This window comes from Coptis chinensis, chromosome 1 (genome assembly GCF_015680905.1).
Source record: "Coptis chinensis isolate HL-2020 chromosome 1, ASM1568090v1, whole genome shotgun sequence".
NCBI classification, from domain to species: Eukaryota; Viridiplantae; Streptophyta; class Magnoliopsida; order Ranunculales; family Ranunculaceae; genus Coptis; species Coptis chinensis.
The window spans coordinates 44,343,079-44,359,503 of record NC_141456.1 but is presented as its reverse complement, the minus strand read 5'-3'; the positions used below and the strand labels follow the sequence as shown (position 1 = coordinate 44,359,503).

The following is a 16,425-nucleotide window of genomic DNA, read 5'->3' as shown; positions in this document are numbered from 1 at the left end:
GCGAAATAAAAAATGGATTTGGTAGATGAAATGTCAAGTATACCCCTGACGCGAAATAATTAACGGCCCGGCTCAGACGAAACGACTTGGTGAATTTAGTTTGAACATTGAATGTTCACACATGAACATTGAATGTTCATTCATAGTCTTTGGGTATGAACATTGATTGGGTATGAACATTCAATATTCATAGTTCTTTGGGTATGAACATTCAATGTTCACAGTCTTTGGGTATGAATATTGATTGGGTATGAACATTTAATGTTCATAGTCCTTGGATATGAACATTCAATGTTCATAGTCCTTTGGGTATGAACATTCAATGTTCCTGATCCTTGGTATGAATATTGATTGGGTATGAACATTCAATGCTCATAGTCTTTTAGGTATGAACATTCGATGTTCATAGTCCTTGGATATGAACATTCAATATTCATAGTGAACATTCAATGTTCATAGTCCTTGGGTATGAACATTGATTGAGTATGAACATTCAATGTTCATAGTCTTTTGGGTATGAACATTCGATGTTCATAGTCCTTGGTTCTTTGGGTATGAACATTGAATGTTCATAGTCTTTGGGTATGAATATTGATTGGGTATGAACATTGAATGTTCATAGTCCTTTTGATATGAACATTCAATGTTCACTATGAATATTCAAATTCAATGTTCATATATCAATATATTGTATAAGGTACATTCACCTATTTGGATATGAACAATCATTGTTCATACACCAGCAGAAGGTATGAACACTCATTATTCATAGTAAAATGACAGAAAGGGTAAAATTGGAAAATATTTATTTTAAATTCGGGTCATTTGTCCTTGAGGGTTATTTTCACGAAAGGGTATAACTGGCATTTAAAAAAAGTAAAATGGCGGGGCCAACTTATTTTGTCCTTGAGGGTTACTAAATTTGAAATCGTGGATTCGTGAGTTACTAATTGCTAGAATTAGTCCTTGTTAGTTACTCACTAAAAACCGTGTCCTCTAGACTTCATTTTCTCTAAAATTGGGTGTTAGGCCCAATTTCTTGTTAAGATAATTCAATTTGAAAATTACGGATTAATATCCTAAACCACAAAGTGAAGAGACTATCTCAATTTGATCTCTTAGTTTCTAAGTACTTATGTACCATAATCATTTGCTCATTAACGTATTTGGTTTATTTTTAATAAAAATATATTTCGATTAGAAAATTTCTTTGTTAAATTACCATAAATCTAAGAAAACAATTATATATAGCTAGATCGAATTTAAGATAATTCAATTTGAAAATTATGGATTAATATCCTAAACCACAAAGTGAATAGGCTATCTCAATTTGATCCCTTAGTTTCCAAGTAATTATGCACCATAATCATTGCTCATTAACGTATTTCGGTTTATTTTCAATAAAAATATATTACGATTTGAAAATTTGTGTGATGTTATGAAATCCATGGGCTTATATGGATGCCCACCATTGATATGTGTTATCCCCGATAATCCTCTATCTTGGTGTTTATCTTGATCATCATCTATCTTCTTTGTTTATCCCGATAATCCTCTATCTTGGTGTTTATCCCGATCATCATCTATCTTTTGTTTATCCTATTAATCCTTTATCTTAGAAATGAGGCTATTTAGTTGTATATAAAGGTAGCCTCCTCCCATTCAGAATAACCTCAATGAATAAGAATTCTCTCTATCTCATTCTTTTATTAATTCAATGCATGTTAAGTTAGTGTTAAGTTAGTGTGGTGTTCTCTCCAAATAAGTTTAATTCTAACACGTCATCAGCACGATAGTCTCTAGCTTTGGATTAAAGGTATGTGTTTTACTTACAATTAATGGTATGTGTTTAACTTGTTATTATGAATCGTAATCGATACTATTGAATTTAAATTCGTATTTTGGTATTAAATTCGTTACTGTCGAATTTAACTTTACTGTTAACATCTTTCTCTGGCTTGTTAGTGTAAGTGCATGTTTAAATTGTAGTAGTCATCACCGGTACAACCGGTAACGTTCGGTTGTACTTACTTCACATAAATTAGTAGCCTTTCCCGTTGGAACCACGGATTTAGGTTTGTTTTACTTAAAAGATTCTAAAGGTTCTAAGTTTGTGGGATATGCAGATTCAGGATTTCTGTCAGATCCTCACAAGTGTCGCTCCCAAACAGGTTATATATTTCTTAGTGGTAATGCTGCCATTTGTTGGCGTTCCACTAAACAAACTTTAGTGGAAACTTCTTCTAACCACTCTGAAATGTTAGCTCTTCATGAAGCTAGTCGTGAATGTGTATGACTAAGGTTATTAATTGGGCATATTCGTAGTTCTTGTCAATTACCTTCTATAATAGGTGTTCCAAGCATTATTTATGAGGATAATGCGCTTGTATAGCCCAGATTCAAGAAAGATTTATAAAAGGAGACAGGACAAAACACATTGCGCCAAAATTATTTTACACTCATCAGCTTCTGAAGAAGAAGCATATTAAGGTCGAGTAATGTTGTATTCTTTTTGCTTCGCTTTGGTTTTTCCCACTGGGTTTCCTTAGCAAGGTTTTAATGAGGGAACTGTCATTGGATAGTTATAGAGCATCCAGAAGAATGCTATAAAAGATGCATCCACCATAATTTCCACAAGAATGGTGGACATCCAAGGGGAAGTGTTATGAAATCTATGGGCTTATATGGATGTCCACCATTGATATGTGTTATCCTGATAATCTTCTATCTTACTGTTTATCCTGATCATCATCTATCTTACTGTTTATCCTATTAATCCTTTATCTTAGAAAGGAGGTTATCTAGTTGTATATAAATGTAACCTCCTCTCATTCAGAATGACCTTAATGAATAAGAATTCTCTCTATCTCATTCTTTTATTAATTCAATGCATGTTAAGTTAGTGTGGTGTTCTTTCCAAATCGGTTTAATTCTAACATGTAATATCTAATAGATTTCGGTCCGGATCCAAAATCTAGTTAATTCTAAAATTGAGAGAAAAAAAAAATAAAAAGAAAAATAAAAAGAAAAAGAAAAGGAAAAGAAGCAAGCCTGGACAAAAGGACTCGTACTTTCTTGAAAAACTAAAAACCTAGGAATCATGAAGCAAAAAACAGGCGTAAAACGGTAAAAGTGGAACTCGGTTTCTTAAACTCTCACTAGTTTCCCACGTTTGACTAAATACTCTCGTTTATCGAAAAAAAAGACTAAATACTCTCTGTCTCTACTTACGCCCATTCTACCCAGTATCTCCAGGCCAAACGATACTAGTTCAAAAAAATTCGTATAGATTCTCAAAATTTGTACCATTGTATTGTATACTTTTTTTCTATTACTAAAAATACACACCTCTTCTTTACATTTAATAGATATCCCTTGAATATTATTATACAGTAGTTTACGGTTCTATGATAATGAAGTGTTGTTTCGACAAGTTTAACTCGTTATTTCTTGACGAATTATACTTCTTTTCTGTTTGCATTTCAGATTTTTGATGTGATTTCTTGTGATCAATTTTGTACCGGGCGATTGGCTTTCATATTTATGTTAATTTGTTTTCCTTTTTCTCAGCGTTGTTAACTACTGTCGTTTGTCACACTAGCTTTGGTCGTGGGCTGTCTGTCTTCACATTTTGCCCCACACGACACAGACACAGCGCATCTGCCTTACAAGATGCGACCATTCCTTAGAGAAATGACAGTTGACCCAATTAATGATGATGGAACGGATTCTGAGTGGGCTTCTAAAGAGCTTCTAGATTTTGTCGGGCACATGAAGAATGGTGATTCTTCTTTTTTGTCTCACTTTGATGTTCAGGCTCTCTTGATAAAATATATAACAGTAAACAAGCTTCAAAATCCTCATCATAGTAGTCAAGTTTTGTGTGATTCAAGGCTGAAAAGTCTGTTTGGGAAATCATGTGTGGGACATTTTGAAATGTTTAGACTTCCGCACTTGCACTTGAAGAAGCAGGATACCCAAGAAGATTATACTCCAAGAACCTCTATAACAATGCCTAGTAACCAGATGTAACAGTGAACCATTACCAGAAGCGGTTGAGACAGCATTCAGATAGAAACCCAGTCAGAATCATGCGATTTTAACAGATACTCATACTGATGATCATGCTGCTATTGCTTGCTGCGAGGATGGAGACAAAAGGTGGTGATGATGGGATGTATACATTCCATGATTGTAAGGAAGCTTACAAAGAGATACTCAATTTTATGGTACACATGAAGAATGGTGGATGGTGGATAATCTGTTTAATCTGGAGGTTCAGTCTCCCTTGATGAAAAATATATACCATGTAACAAAAATAGCAGTCATCGTCATAGAAGTAATGTTTTGTGTTATGATAGGCTCAAAATTTTGTTTGGAAAGCATAGCTTCTCCACTCGGATTGTATCAAAAGTGATACTCGATCAACCGAAGGGAAGTATAGTAGTATACTGAAAGAATGCCCTTGTCTGATGGACACCGGAGTTAACAGTGGATGCCCACCAAGTGGTTGCAGATAGAAGTACATAATATTTGTCAAGGTATATGCAGATATCAACGTAAAAAACAGAAGGTAATTCTTCTATTAATATTTCCTATTTCTTGCTCCTATGTGTTCTTGTCTAGAACTAGTTTGAGTTAATGAAATGGTTAATAATCCAACACTGGTATTGGAGTGCCGCAGCTCTATAAAATTTGTCAGAAGGCAAGAGATGTTAGAGTGGAAATGATGAACTTAAGCAGAACTGCAAATATATTAATTGATAGTGTTTGGCATCGGGATTCCCTGCGAGTTATTGAAGAATACAACAATCTCTCTTGTATTATTGTGTTTATGAAATGTGAATTTCATTCTATAAGCGTTCATCTCATTCAAGAAGTCTTTGATCATGTTATCGACATCATATCCCTCTCTAGGGGTGCAGTGTAGAATTATTGAAGCTCTCGTGTGGGAATTAGGAGAACAATTGAAATATATGTTTTCTGAATCTCTACATTTACTGAAGACACGTTTCTTTTCAAATTTTCGTCTTGTTTGGTTGTAAGATACTAAGATATGGATATTCTATTACTAGATAGTAAATACACACCTCCTCTTTAAATTTGACAATATGGAGAATCCTTGAATATATGCTTAAAGAAATGCCACGAGCTTAGATTCCATTTTGATTCCAACGTAACTGTTAACCCGTCCATTTTGACTCCTTTTTGAGTAAGGAGTTGTAGTTTCTTTTCTTTGTTCCATGTTCAAGTGAGGATCTCACTCACTCACCAGTTGTACTTTTTTGTCCCTCGCACACTTTCTGAATAAATATTACTTATCCAAAAAAAAAATTGTTATCCCGTCCTTTTTGCTTACTTGAGTTATACAGTAATTTAGGGTTCTAAGATGATAAGATGTTTGGAGAAGATAAAACTCTTTTTTTATGACAAATTCTAGCTGTTTGAATTTTAGGTTTTTGATATAACATTTTTGGATTTCAGGTTTTTGCGGTCAATTCTGTACGGGTGAAGTGACTTTCTTATTCATATCATATTGTTATCTTTGTTTTTCAGGGTTGTTTGCTGTCACTAGTCCACACTGCTCTGCAGAACACTATTGTGTTTGGTCCGTCCGACAGTTGGGGACTCCCTTAGGTTAAGTAGGGGGCTGGCTGTCTGTTCACCTCTCTGTTCTCCCTCCATCTCACACAATTCCTCCTTTCATTGTGTACAAAATGCGCAGATTACGACCATTCGTTAGAGTAACGACCAGTCGACAACTAAATATGAAATATTGATTTTTGTTAAATCTCTGTTGCAGCTGTATTGTTTAACACTGGAGTTTCGCGCCTTCCAGTCTGTTCAGTTATGTTGGCAGTGTGTGACTGTGTGGCCATGTTCTTCATTTTGAATCTTACTCTAAGGGAGTGTGATTTTTCATTTCTACATCGTCAATTTCTTCTGCATTGTTAAATTACAAATTCATCACTCACTTCTCCGTAGAAGAAGTTTAGCGAAATAATTTGGTATTCTAGAGTTTCGGAACAGACAAAACAGAAATTTCAACACTTGTTTCCTTGTCAATATGTTCCGTGTGATTTTTGTTTTTCAGCCAATAAGAGAATTCAGTCGCATTTTTAATTTCCTTGTTAAATCGTCACGGTGCACCACAATCTAGGAGGTGTGTAATTTAGTCGTGATGGAAACATTCTCCAAATCTCAACTATCTTATTTTCAGCAAACAAAAAAAACTTGCAATCCTCGTTTCGAGCTGTATACAGTTTATCAGTTAGTTCACAATAACGTCCTAGTTTATCAGTTAGTTCACCTGAAGGTGTCTTGTTTGGAAAACGGAGTTACAAATCACTGCATGTAGAACAAAAAGGCAAACCATAAAACTCTTTCATTGCTAAGACTGCAAAGCACCTTGGGACTACTTGGAAAATGCCAATCAAGTGAAGAATTGAGAAACATGCATTTTAATTAAAGCGATGATTCTTGTATTGTTCCATCTTTGCATGTATGTACCCATAGAGGAATCTTAATTCCTTGAGAGCATTCCCAATGCAAGTCAGTGTTTTTCACCTCCACATAGGTCCAATTTTCCCTCTTTGCTACGGTTTTGGTGAAAAGCAAGGTGAGGGTGCCCAATGCAGAGGCGACTTTGAATCTCGGACGAGATGTTTGATTCCGTCTGAATGTAAAAATTGAAAAAACACACCGGATGGAATGAAACATACCGACTTAAGTTAAAAATAAAACCGAAAAAACATGCGAGACGGGACAGAATGAAAAAACCGAAAAAATTAAAAAAACACACGAGACGGAATAAAACATTCCGTCCGAAGCTCACAACTCAGTGAAAATCTCATTAGCAAGTGCTACCCTCGTTGTGACTTAGTTACAAATCACCAACTTTGTCACCCTTACATTAGGCAAGAGTTTTTTGGTATTCAAAGGTGAAAACTCTCAATTTCCCCTCATAGTGACTTGTATTGGGAATGTTCTAATGAAGCACTGAAACCACATTGGTGACATTGGTGATGAAACAAACCAATGCTCAAAGCCGAGGAACAGTTTGAAGTCTGCTGTTTTTTTAGCTTTGAAGAGAAAATTATACGATCACGTACCGATCGAAGGAACTGTCTTTACAAGTACAGATTTTAGATATACTCATGAATTCAAATTGCCTGACTACAATTGCCATAAATTCAGCATTCACTCTGTCATAGGCCTCAAATTGGAATAAGAATTGATGAAATATCAGTTACTCTTGGACTTCTTTTTAACCTCCACGATGGTCACATACTAACATACTGTCGCCACTGCCTTCAAATAATCGGCTGCATAAGGAGCAAGACATAATATTGCCCATTCTTGTAATACACCTCGTGTGCAAGAAATGGCCACAGCGACGTATCTCACACCAGCGCGGTGACCAAATAGAACACCGCTACAGACGATGCACCTTGCTTCCTGTTTCTAAATAGGGTTTGAACTTCAGCATTTTACCCTTTCTTTTGCTAAGAAACAAAAGTTATTTTTTATCGCCCACCGTGGGGCTCAAAAACCCACGACCACAAGGTTAAGAGCCTTGCGCTCTACCAACTGAGCTAGACGGGCTGTTACAGTTCAATATTTTACCATTGATCTGAGTTTTAATGAAGCAAAATGCGTGCATTAGGAATTTGAGATTGTATCTCAGGGCCACTGATGTAGCCTGTAGACCTGTAGACCCATATTGCTATGAACTCATGACTTAAAAATACATGGATAGTCTAAAGTGAACATTCATTAGGAAGAAACATTTCTTGGCACAGTTTCTCGTCTGCTGTTTCTTTCAATTTCAAAGGAAGATTATCTGTACGATCATACATTCATACATCAATTGAATTGTCTTTACCAGTACAAATTTTAGACATGCTCAGAGCAAGTTCAATGGGAGTGCCATATCGGATGCTAAAGGCAAAGGCCATATAGCACCCTAAATACTAAAATGTCATTCTAATGGGGTGCTAGAAGGGTCTTAAATTTGGTTGGTATAATAAACTCAGTCAAATTTGTGGTCTTGTGTAGCAGCTACTCATAATTATGTTATGGGAGACGAATGACAGAAATACTTACGGCACAATTTCTACCATCCGTGTGTTAAATTTCGTCGAACGGTAGAAATTATGTACCGTCTGTATCCCTTTAGCACTCATCTTCAACACCTCTATTGGAACTGTTTTTGAGTTTTTCACCTCTCAAATTTGACTTAACTTCTTAAACGGCTAAAATGTCTTACGTGGCACCCTTTTGGCAGCCGAGTTTAGCAGCACTCCATTGGACTTGTTCTCACGAATTCAAATTGCCTGATTACACTCTCCATAAACTCAGCATTCAAATCTATGTGGTAGGCGTAGACCTCTCAATCTCACATTGGAAAAAGAATAGACGGCACATCGAAGCAATAACAATTGGACTTCTTTTAACCTCCATGGTGGTCATGAGCTGAGGGTTGCCACGGTCTTCTATTGATCCGCTGCTGTAAGACATAATAACACCAAATCTCGTATTACACCTCACGTGCAAGAAATGGCACAGCCGATTATCTCATACTGGTGCTTTATGCTAAGCTATGTTCTTAACCACTGAAATATCACGCCTTACCACGCTCTACTGAGTACTGACTGTTTTACATAACTGTTTTAGAAAATGTAAAAAGTGTAGAACAAAAAACTAGAAATTGGGCTCTAGACAGTTTCTTTAATGTGTTTTTTGTCTAGAGAAAGACCAATATTATATTTTGATTCTATTCAAATTTTAACAATACGTCACTTTTTAGGTGTATTAACTGTTTTTAAAACTTTTTATTTATCATTTTTACCATTTTATTTGTAACTGCCAATTTCTTCTACAAATAAATAATACGAAAATCTAATGTGCGCAGGCTGTAGGTGTGTGTGTCAATCGAGACCACTCATCAGACAAAGAGATGCGTGTGTATTGCTCCAAGATGTCTTGCAATCAAATAATACAATTGTCTTATAAAAAAAATCATTTGTCCTTTCACAATTTGAATTACATCAAACAAAGCTTAAACATGTTATTCAAAATTATCAGAGATTCATTTTAAATTGTTAAAGCTATATTGAAATTAGTTATAATCAACATACATTTTTTCCGTTTTTGAAGTTGATGTTTTCCATATTGTTTTGGTCTCTCCAGAAATTCATCTCACTTTTAATTGGAATTTTGTAGATTTCAAATGAATTTTAGTTATTTTGATTAACTCACTACTCTTTTGGTAACTGATTTAGTTCGTATCTTTTTTTTTGTTGGTAGTTGGCTTCTTTAGTTGAGACTAATAAAAGAGGTCAAAATTGTAAAAGTCAGTATGAAATTTGAGACAGATGTCAAATTTCAATTTTTATGGAGGAAAAACAAAAAAAAAGTTTGCTATTTCCTCTAAACTTAAGAAATTTGCGTGTGTACCTATACCCAATTTTCTGGAACAAAAAAGCAAACAGCAAAATGGTTTCTCTGACTACTTGGAATAGGCAAATCAGGTGAAGATATGATGATGATAGTATTGTTCTATCTTTACACGAGTTTCCAGGAATCTGAATTCCTTAATGAATCATTGAAATCCCGCTTGTTAAAATACAAATCGACGCTCACACAGTTTGAAGTCATCCAGCAGCACGTTGACTCGTAAATCGTTATGATGCATCAAGGCAAGGTGACGGCCGGAAACGATCCAATTTTAGTAAAAATTTACTCTCCTACCTTAGTGGCTGAGTCAGCTGTACGTGCGAACCCATAGTCCGTAGACTAAACGTGCATTCAAATTTTGTAAGTAGGCATGCATATGCATAATGAGTTATGGCTGAAACGTTTTCTGTATATATATGACCTCTATTGGAAAAGGAATCCTTGTTGTATTCTGGAGATCTCTAGTCGCTCAGAAACAAATCAAACAATGGAGCATCTTGAGGGGACAATAATCCCCAATCATCATCCTATTCTACCTCTAATTAACTGTGAGTTGCTCCTTGATAATGTTTGCGGTTCAGATGATAATAAGAAGGATATCTTAAGCGTTGCGTTTACCTTTGATCCTTCTAATTTGAAAGATAACCATGTTTTACAACGTCTTAATTCTTTAAAGGTCATTCTAAGGGACAATGTCGTTGTCTTTACAGGATTACCAGGTCCAGACCATGTCCTACCTCGTATCAACACTTAGATGTTTTAGAGGGTCCAGTTGCACACCATGTTCTTCCCTGCATCCAATGTAATTTGGACAAAGACATTGTTGAGTTATTAGGATTCCCTGTAGTAGTAGACTGTACTTCACCTGCCAATAAAATTGCGAGTAGTATGGTCCTGTATTCTTCTGATATAGACCATAGGGAGGATGCTGTAGACTTTGAGTGCTCCTTCCTCGATCCAAACAAGCGTAAAAGGTTGACTGGCTGGCGCTCCCAAGCGATCTTCTGCTTGTCCTTGTCGAGAAGTTTATCCACGTCTGGGACTATTAATAGGTTCGGTGCCGTCTGTCCAGTTTGGAGATCTGTCTATTGTTAGAATATTTGTAGTAACACAACAATTAGAGTAGAACAGAAAGAACAATAGACAAGGACAACAGTAACAGGGATGGCCTAAAATATCGCCGAGATATCCGATATCTCACGATATATCTCGATAAATTGGTACACCGATATCGATATTTCCGACATATATATCCACCGAATATTGAACCCCTTTTTTTCCGAGATATATCGAATTTCCGATATGAAAGTTTATATCGCCGATATAATCGATATTTCCGATATAATCGATATATATCGGTTGACTTTTTGACCAATTTTTAATATTGAAATTTTCGAAATATCCAATATATCCGAAATATATCAGCGAGATATCGGCACAATGTAAATAAAGTGAAAAAAAAAGGTTTGGAAAGATTAGAGAGTTTGGACTTTGGAATAAAGTGAAAAAGAAAAAGGTTTTTGCTTTAGCTTTAGCATCTGATGTTGTCATTGAAAAAGGACTTCATTCAGTGAATGTCAGCAAACCCACAACTTCACAAAAAAAAAAACCTCTCCTCAACCTTCACACCAACTCATCACAGGATTCACAGATTCATAAACCAAAGCAGAAACCAAAGTTACAGCATCACGGGGAAAAAAGCTGGCGGCATTTTTTCTCAGACTCAGTACTTATTTTAGGATTACATTGTTACTTGTTTTACGCTTAGTTACTAATTTATCTGCAAAACCAATCTCTTCATTTTTGTTAAAGAGGTTTGCTAAAAATGTTAACTTTGATCATGAGATTACTTTATATTGTGATTCACAAGTTGTTAATGTTGGTACTGCTCTTAATGTTACTTAATCTGAACTTGGGAATGTTGGGTGAGTTGTTTATATTAAGAAAGTAGATTTCAGTAATCATTTTGATCAAATGTGAATCAATGCATATAGCCAAATTGAATTACCAAATGATGATCTCATATGGCCATATCACCATATGACTTATGATGTACGCACTAAGCCACTAACAAATCCAAGGTCTAATATATCGGGAAATATCGTCGATATATACAAGGCCCAAAATATCGATATCGATGAATATATCCATTGTTTTGGTGACCAGTCCAAACTATTTAAAATATCAGAAATATCAAATATATCAAAAATATAATATCAGAAATATCGAAAAAAATGGTAAAAAAGTCAACCGATATATATCGTAAATATCAGATATATTGATTATATCGGCGATATAAAGTTTTATATCGAAAATTCTGATATATATCGGGAAAAAAAGGTTCTATATTCGGTGGATATATCTTGGAAATATCGATGTCGGTGTACCAAAATACCGATATATATATCGGCGATATATCAGATATATCGGCGATATTTTGGTCCATAGATATATATAGCGATATATATCGGAAATATAATAAAAAATCAGTCAAACATCGGTCAAAGTCAAAAGATATATGTCGAATAAGTCGAAAATATCAATTATATCGTCGAAATAAAAATATATTTCAGTTTTGCCGATATATATTGGGCTAAAAAGGCTTAAATATTCGGCTGCGAAATATTGAATCTTTTGATTTCAGATTGCTTAAAAAACGAAATATTTCGGTGACATCGATTTGTCGTCCGAAATTTTTGGCCTTGGATTAGAGCTTCTTCTTTCTTTTTGTTGTGCTTAGCTAGCTACCTAGTGATTAGTGTTGATTGCTTTTACCGGAATGAATTTGATCAGTGAACTTGGGATATTGTTCGTCTTGGTTATCTTCCTATCTTTTGGACAAGTGTTTTGTAATAGTTTTGATTGACATTCGATTGAGGTTACAAGTGTTAATCTGGCAGTGAAGATGACATCGATGGTGAAATAGCGAAGAGGTCTAGGCGATTGTTTAGATAAATATCTGCCGACTGAGGGCGGGTTGGGTTCAGTAGTGATAAATATAGAATCTTTCTCTACCTTTTCTATTTTCAATCCTTTTTGTTATCAGTTTGATGGCGGTGCCTGCCTAAGGTGGTAGTATATGCCCAAAGTTACGGCAGATCAAAACAATTTCTTTCATCGATTGTTGTTATATGCATAGCTCGATCACTATTGTTTACCTTTCGGTGTATGTCTATCCTTTTTTATGGAGTTCAAATTGGATTGGGTTGTACCGTTGTAGTATTTGACTATTTGAAGAGTAGACACTTTTTTAAATGTATGTCTTACATTTTGATTAATTAGTTATATTTGTCTACGTACAGCATTTCAACGTGTTCGGAAAAACTATTTCGTAGTTACATATTTGTCTAAGAGAAAAATGGTTAGGAAACTGGATATTGGTTGGTCTCATGGCGTACCGTTGGATAACAACAAGGCGAAGTTTAAATGCAATTACTGTCAATTAGAATTTCATAGTGGTGGGGTCGGGTCGCCTAAAACAAAGACTTATCCGGGGTTGGTAACCAAGTGGCAAGGTGTAAGGAAGTCCCGGACATGTAAGAATTGCAATCACGAGACCCTACTACTGAGGATGGCACAAATAAAAAACTTAAAAGACGGCAGCGTGAAACTCGAGTTGAGGAGACAATGTGCGCTAATTTGGACGATGATTCCAATGATTCTGACGCAGAAGAAGAAGCAGAGGAGTTTCAGGGCATGCAACAAGCACGAAGAAACTCTGTAGTAGACTAATGGGAAGAAAGACAGCTAGAAAGGGAAGGAGAACATGCAAGAAGTTTTCGGCATCGTACTACTTTTATGTCAGGAAGTGGCTCTGGATCAAGCAACAAAGGAAAGGGATTCATGGGTTTGCGGAAGTCCAAAACCATGAGACAAGAAACAATTGATCCATACACTATTAGACAGCCGGGACACGACCAACCTAGTGTCAAAGACATGGGTAAAATGAATACATGGAGGCAGAAATTGGGTAGACGGATCAGTTCATGGTTCAATTTTGCCGGAGTACCTCCACATGCATTAACGACAAACAATCCATACTACCAACCAACTATTGATTTCATCACGAAATGTCCTACTGGAGTGAAAGGACCAACTACTGAAGAGGTACTGGGAAAAATTTAAAGATGGAAAATGATGATATCGACAAATTCGAAATGGAAGTGGCAGAGAAGTATCCAACTTATAGATGCACCATCATGTGTGATGGTTGGTCTGGGACAAGAAAGATATCCCTCGTTAACTTCATGGTCTATTGTGACGGGGAAACAATTTTCAAGAAGTCTTTCAATATCAGCATTGAGCCGAAAGATAACAAAACCGTATTTAAGTTAATGAAAGAGGTTGTTGATGAGATAGGTGCACCAAATGTGGTGCAGATAGTAACTGATCAAGGTTCTGCCTACAAAAACGCTGGAAGATTGCTGATGAAGACACCAGGATATAATTTATTTTGGACACCGTGTGCTTGTCATTACATAGACTTGATGTTAAAAGATATTGCCAAGCATCATCGGGTGGCGGGGTGTATCAAACAAAGCTCATGCAATTACAAAGTTCATTTACAATGCATCCGTGGTCTTAGCATTAATGGGGAGACATGTGGGGCGAAATAGTTAGATCTGCGGCAACTAGATTCGCCACAAACTACTTGTCTCTCAAAAGTCTCCAGAAGAAAAAGATATCACTTAGGCAGATGTTCGTGGATCAAAGATATCTCGACACCCCATCGGCTAATTCTGTAGAGGGTATGATGACTGTGGAGCAAGTCGCTCAAGAGCATTTCTGGAATGATGTTAACTATGTTGTACAAATTCTTGAACCTTTGTACAGATGCCTAAGGTTGTTGGATGGTGACAAGAAGCCAACAATGCCATATGTACAACAAGCCTTTGAAATAATGAGGGAGAAGATCTCTGAAATCCCTGGATGTGGTTGGGTCCTTGATATTATCGAGAAAAGATGGACAAAACAATTACTGCATGTGCTACACACAGCTGGTGAGTTTATTTGATTTAGTTTGAGTTAATTTAATTATTTCTATTTCAAATATTCCTAAAAGTTATGTTTATTTCTACTAGCAATGTATCTGAACCCAGAGTACCAATACACATTGAAGCTTGGATTCTCCGATCCCCACAAACAAGCAGTTATAAAAGTAGCAAAAGTGTTATTTAGTGATGGTCGCAAACAAGCAAAAGCATTGCATCAGGTAAAAATAAGAATATTGATATTCTCAAGTTAGAATTTGAATTTTACATTTATGCTGGGTCACTAACACTTTGGTCTATTAGATGATGTCGTTTCGGGATCATTTAGGGGAATTTGGTACACCTGCAGCGCAGGCTGGAATAGCAATTTCACACCCTGGTAAATGAAATATTTTTTTCATACTCTCAATCACTCAAATGCATTGTCTATAGATAATTAATATGTGTTTTTTTGGTTTAAATAATGCAGCTGAATGGTGGGAGTTGTATGGTGGTGATATAGAAGAGCTAAGGGAGTTGGCGATCAAAATCCTTTCTCAAACAACTTCATCATCTAGGTGTGAGCGCAATTGGAGCACATTCGGCCTAATTCACACGAAACTTAGGAACTATATTGGCGCGCCAAAATTGATGATGTTGGTGAAGGTCTACTACAACTTGCGTTTGAAGCAAAGACGTGCGCAAAATATAGATAATGATCAAATTATTGACCTCACCCAAGTTTTTATGGATAGTGAACAAGTTAATCCATTGGCTGACTGGGTTATTGATAAAAATCTTTTAGCGCCTGTGTTGGATACAGAATCAGGTAGGCCTAACCCAAATGTTAAAGATATGGTCGACAGAGTAATAAGAGAAGGTGGCGATGCACCTAGTTTCAGTTTGGGCCCCGAATTTGACACACCTCTCCAAACACAAGATAATTTGTCCGAGAACATCTCTGGTGATGACGAGACACAAGAACCTGATACTGATGATGATGATAGTGGTGGTGGTGATGGTGATGGTGATGGTGGTGGTGGTGGAGGTGGAGGTAATTTTAACGTTCAATTGCATGACTCAACTGATGAGGAAACTCCATTGGACCTACAAGTGTATGAGGTTACAGCCAGAAACAATAGTAGAGGAGTTCTTAATGACAATTCCCAAAGAATGTATGAGCCAGGGCGTGGAAGTGTTGGTCAAAGAAGACAACGAGGACACATTTTATACGAAATGATGTTGATATTGATTCAGTTTCTTCTAATTTTGAAGCAATGAGTATGAGTTCAGGGACACATGACCATGACAATGAGAGTGTATATAGTAGTGGTTGGGGATACAACCAATCAAGAGATAACGATTCTTCTGTTGGCATGATCAATCACCCTGCGAGTAGTGCGTCATATGGTTCTTCATATGGATATTGGATGGGGGTTGATCAACAACCTTATGGCCCACCACAACCTGAACCAACATATGGACAACTCTATCCAAGTTATGAATCTGTTGGAACTGCACCTGGATTTGTTGCATTGCACCCAATGTATAGTTACACCAACACTCCTCGAATTGGAATCATGTTAGAATTTCCAACACAAAAATATGAGTGGCATGTTCGAAAATTTCTCAACGGTGGGTATAACTCTGTATACACTTGGGTAGGGTATTATGAAGCAGGTAGGATTCAAGAATTGGGTATGGAAGTTGACCAGCCACGTTACTCGTTTATGTATTGATGACTTGATGTAACTTATTTATCTTATTTTGTAATTTGAGACTTTGAGTACATTAGATTATGACATTGTGGTTAATTATTTGTCAATATTTTTTTATGGTTTTCTTGATAAATAAATGTTGCTATTATGTCCACCGATATATCTGATATTTCCGATATATCCGATATTTCTGATATTTCCGATATTTTAGAAACTTTGGATTGGTCACCAAAAAAACCGATATATCCGATATATCTCTGTTTTTGGGTACACCGATA

At 36.1% G+C, this 16,425-nt stretch overlaps 1 protein-coding gene and 1 non-coding gene across 2 annotated transcripts; one reads left to right on the top strand and one right to left on the bottom strand.

Moving 5' to 3' along the window:
- Nucleotides 1-7,530: 7,530 nt before the first annotated feature.
- Nucleotides 7,531-7,605, bottom strand: TRNAK-CUU (transfer RNA lysine (anticodon CUU)). The gene has a single exon. It is a non-coding gene; the product is annotated as a tRNA-Lys (tRNA).
- Nucleotides 7,606-14,125: 6,520 nt separating this feature from the next.
- On the top strand, nt 14,126-16,142 carry LOC147524208 (uncharacterized). Its single transcript, XM_086563106.1, has 2 exons — nt 14,126-14,459; nt 14,541-16,142. Exon 2 carries the CDS (start codon nt 14,892-14,894, stop codon nt 15,708-15,710), a length of 819 nt encoding a protein of 272 aa, XP_086419232.1. The 5' UTR covers nt 14,126-14,459; nt 14,541-14,891; the 3' UTR covers nt 15,711-16,142.
- Nucleotides 16,143-16,425: the final 283 nt, after the last annotated feature.

What these genes read in the sequence shown, in the direction of transcription:
- LOC147524208 (XM_086563106.1), top strand. Translation starts at nt 14,892, where the DNA reads ATGTGTTTTTTTGGTTTAAATAATGCAGCTGAATGGTGGGAGTTGTAT.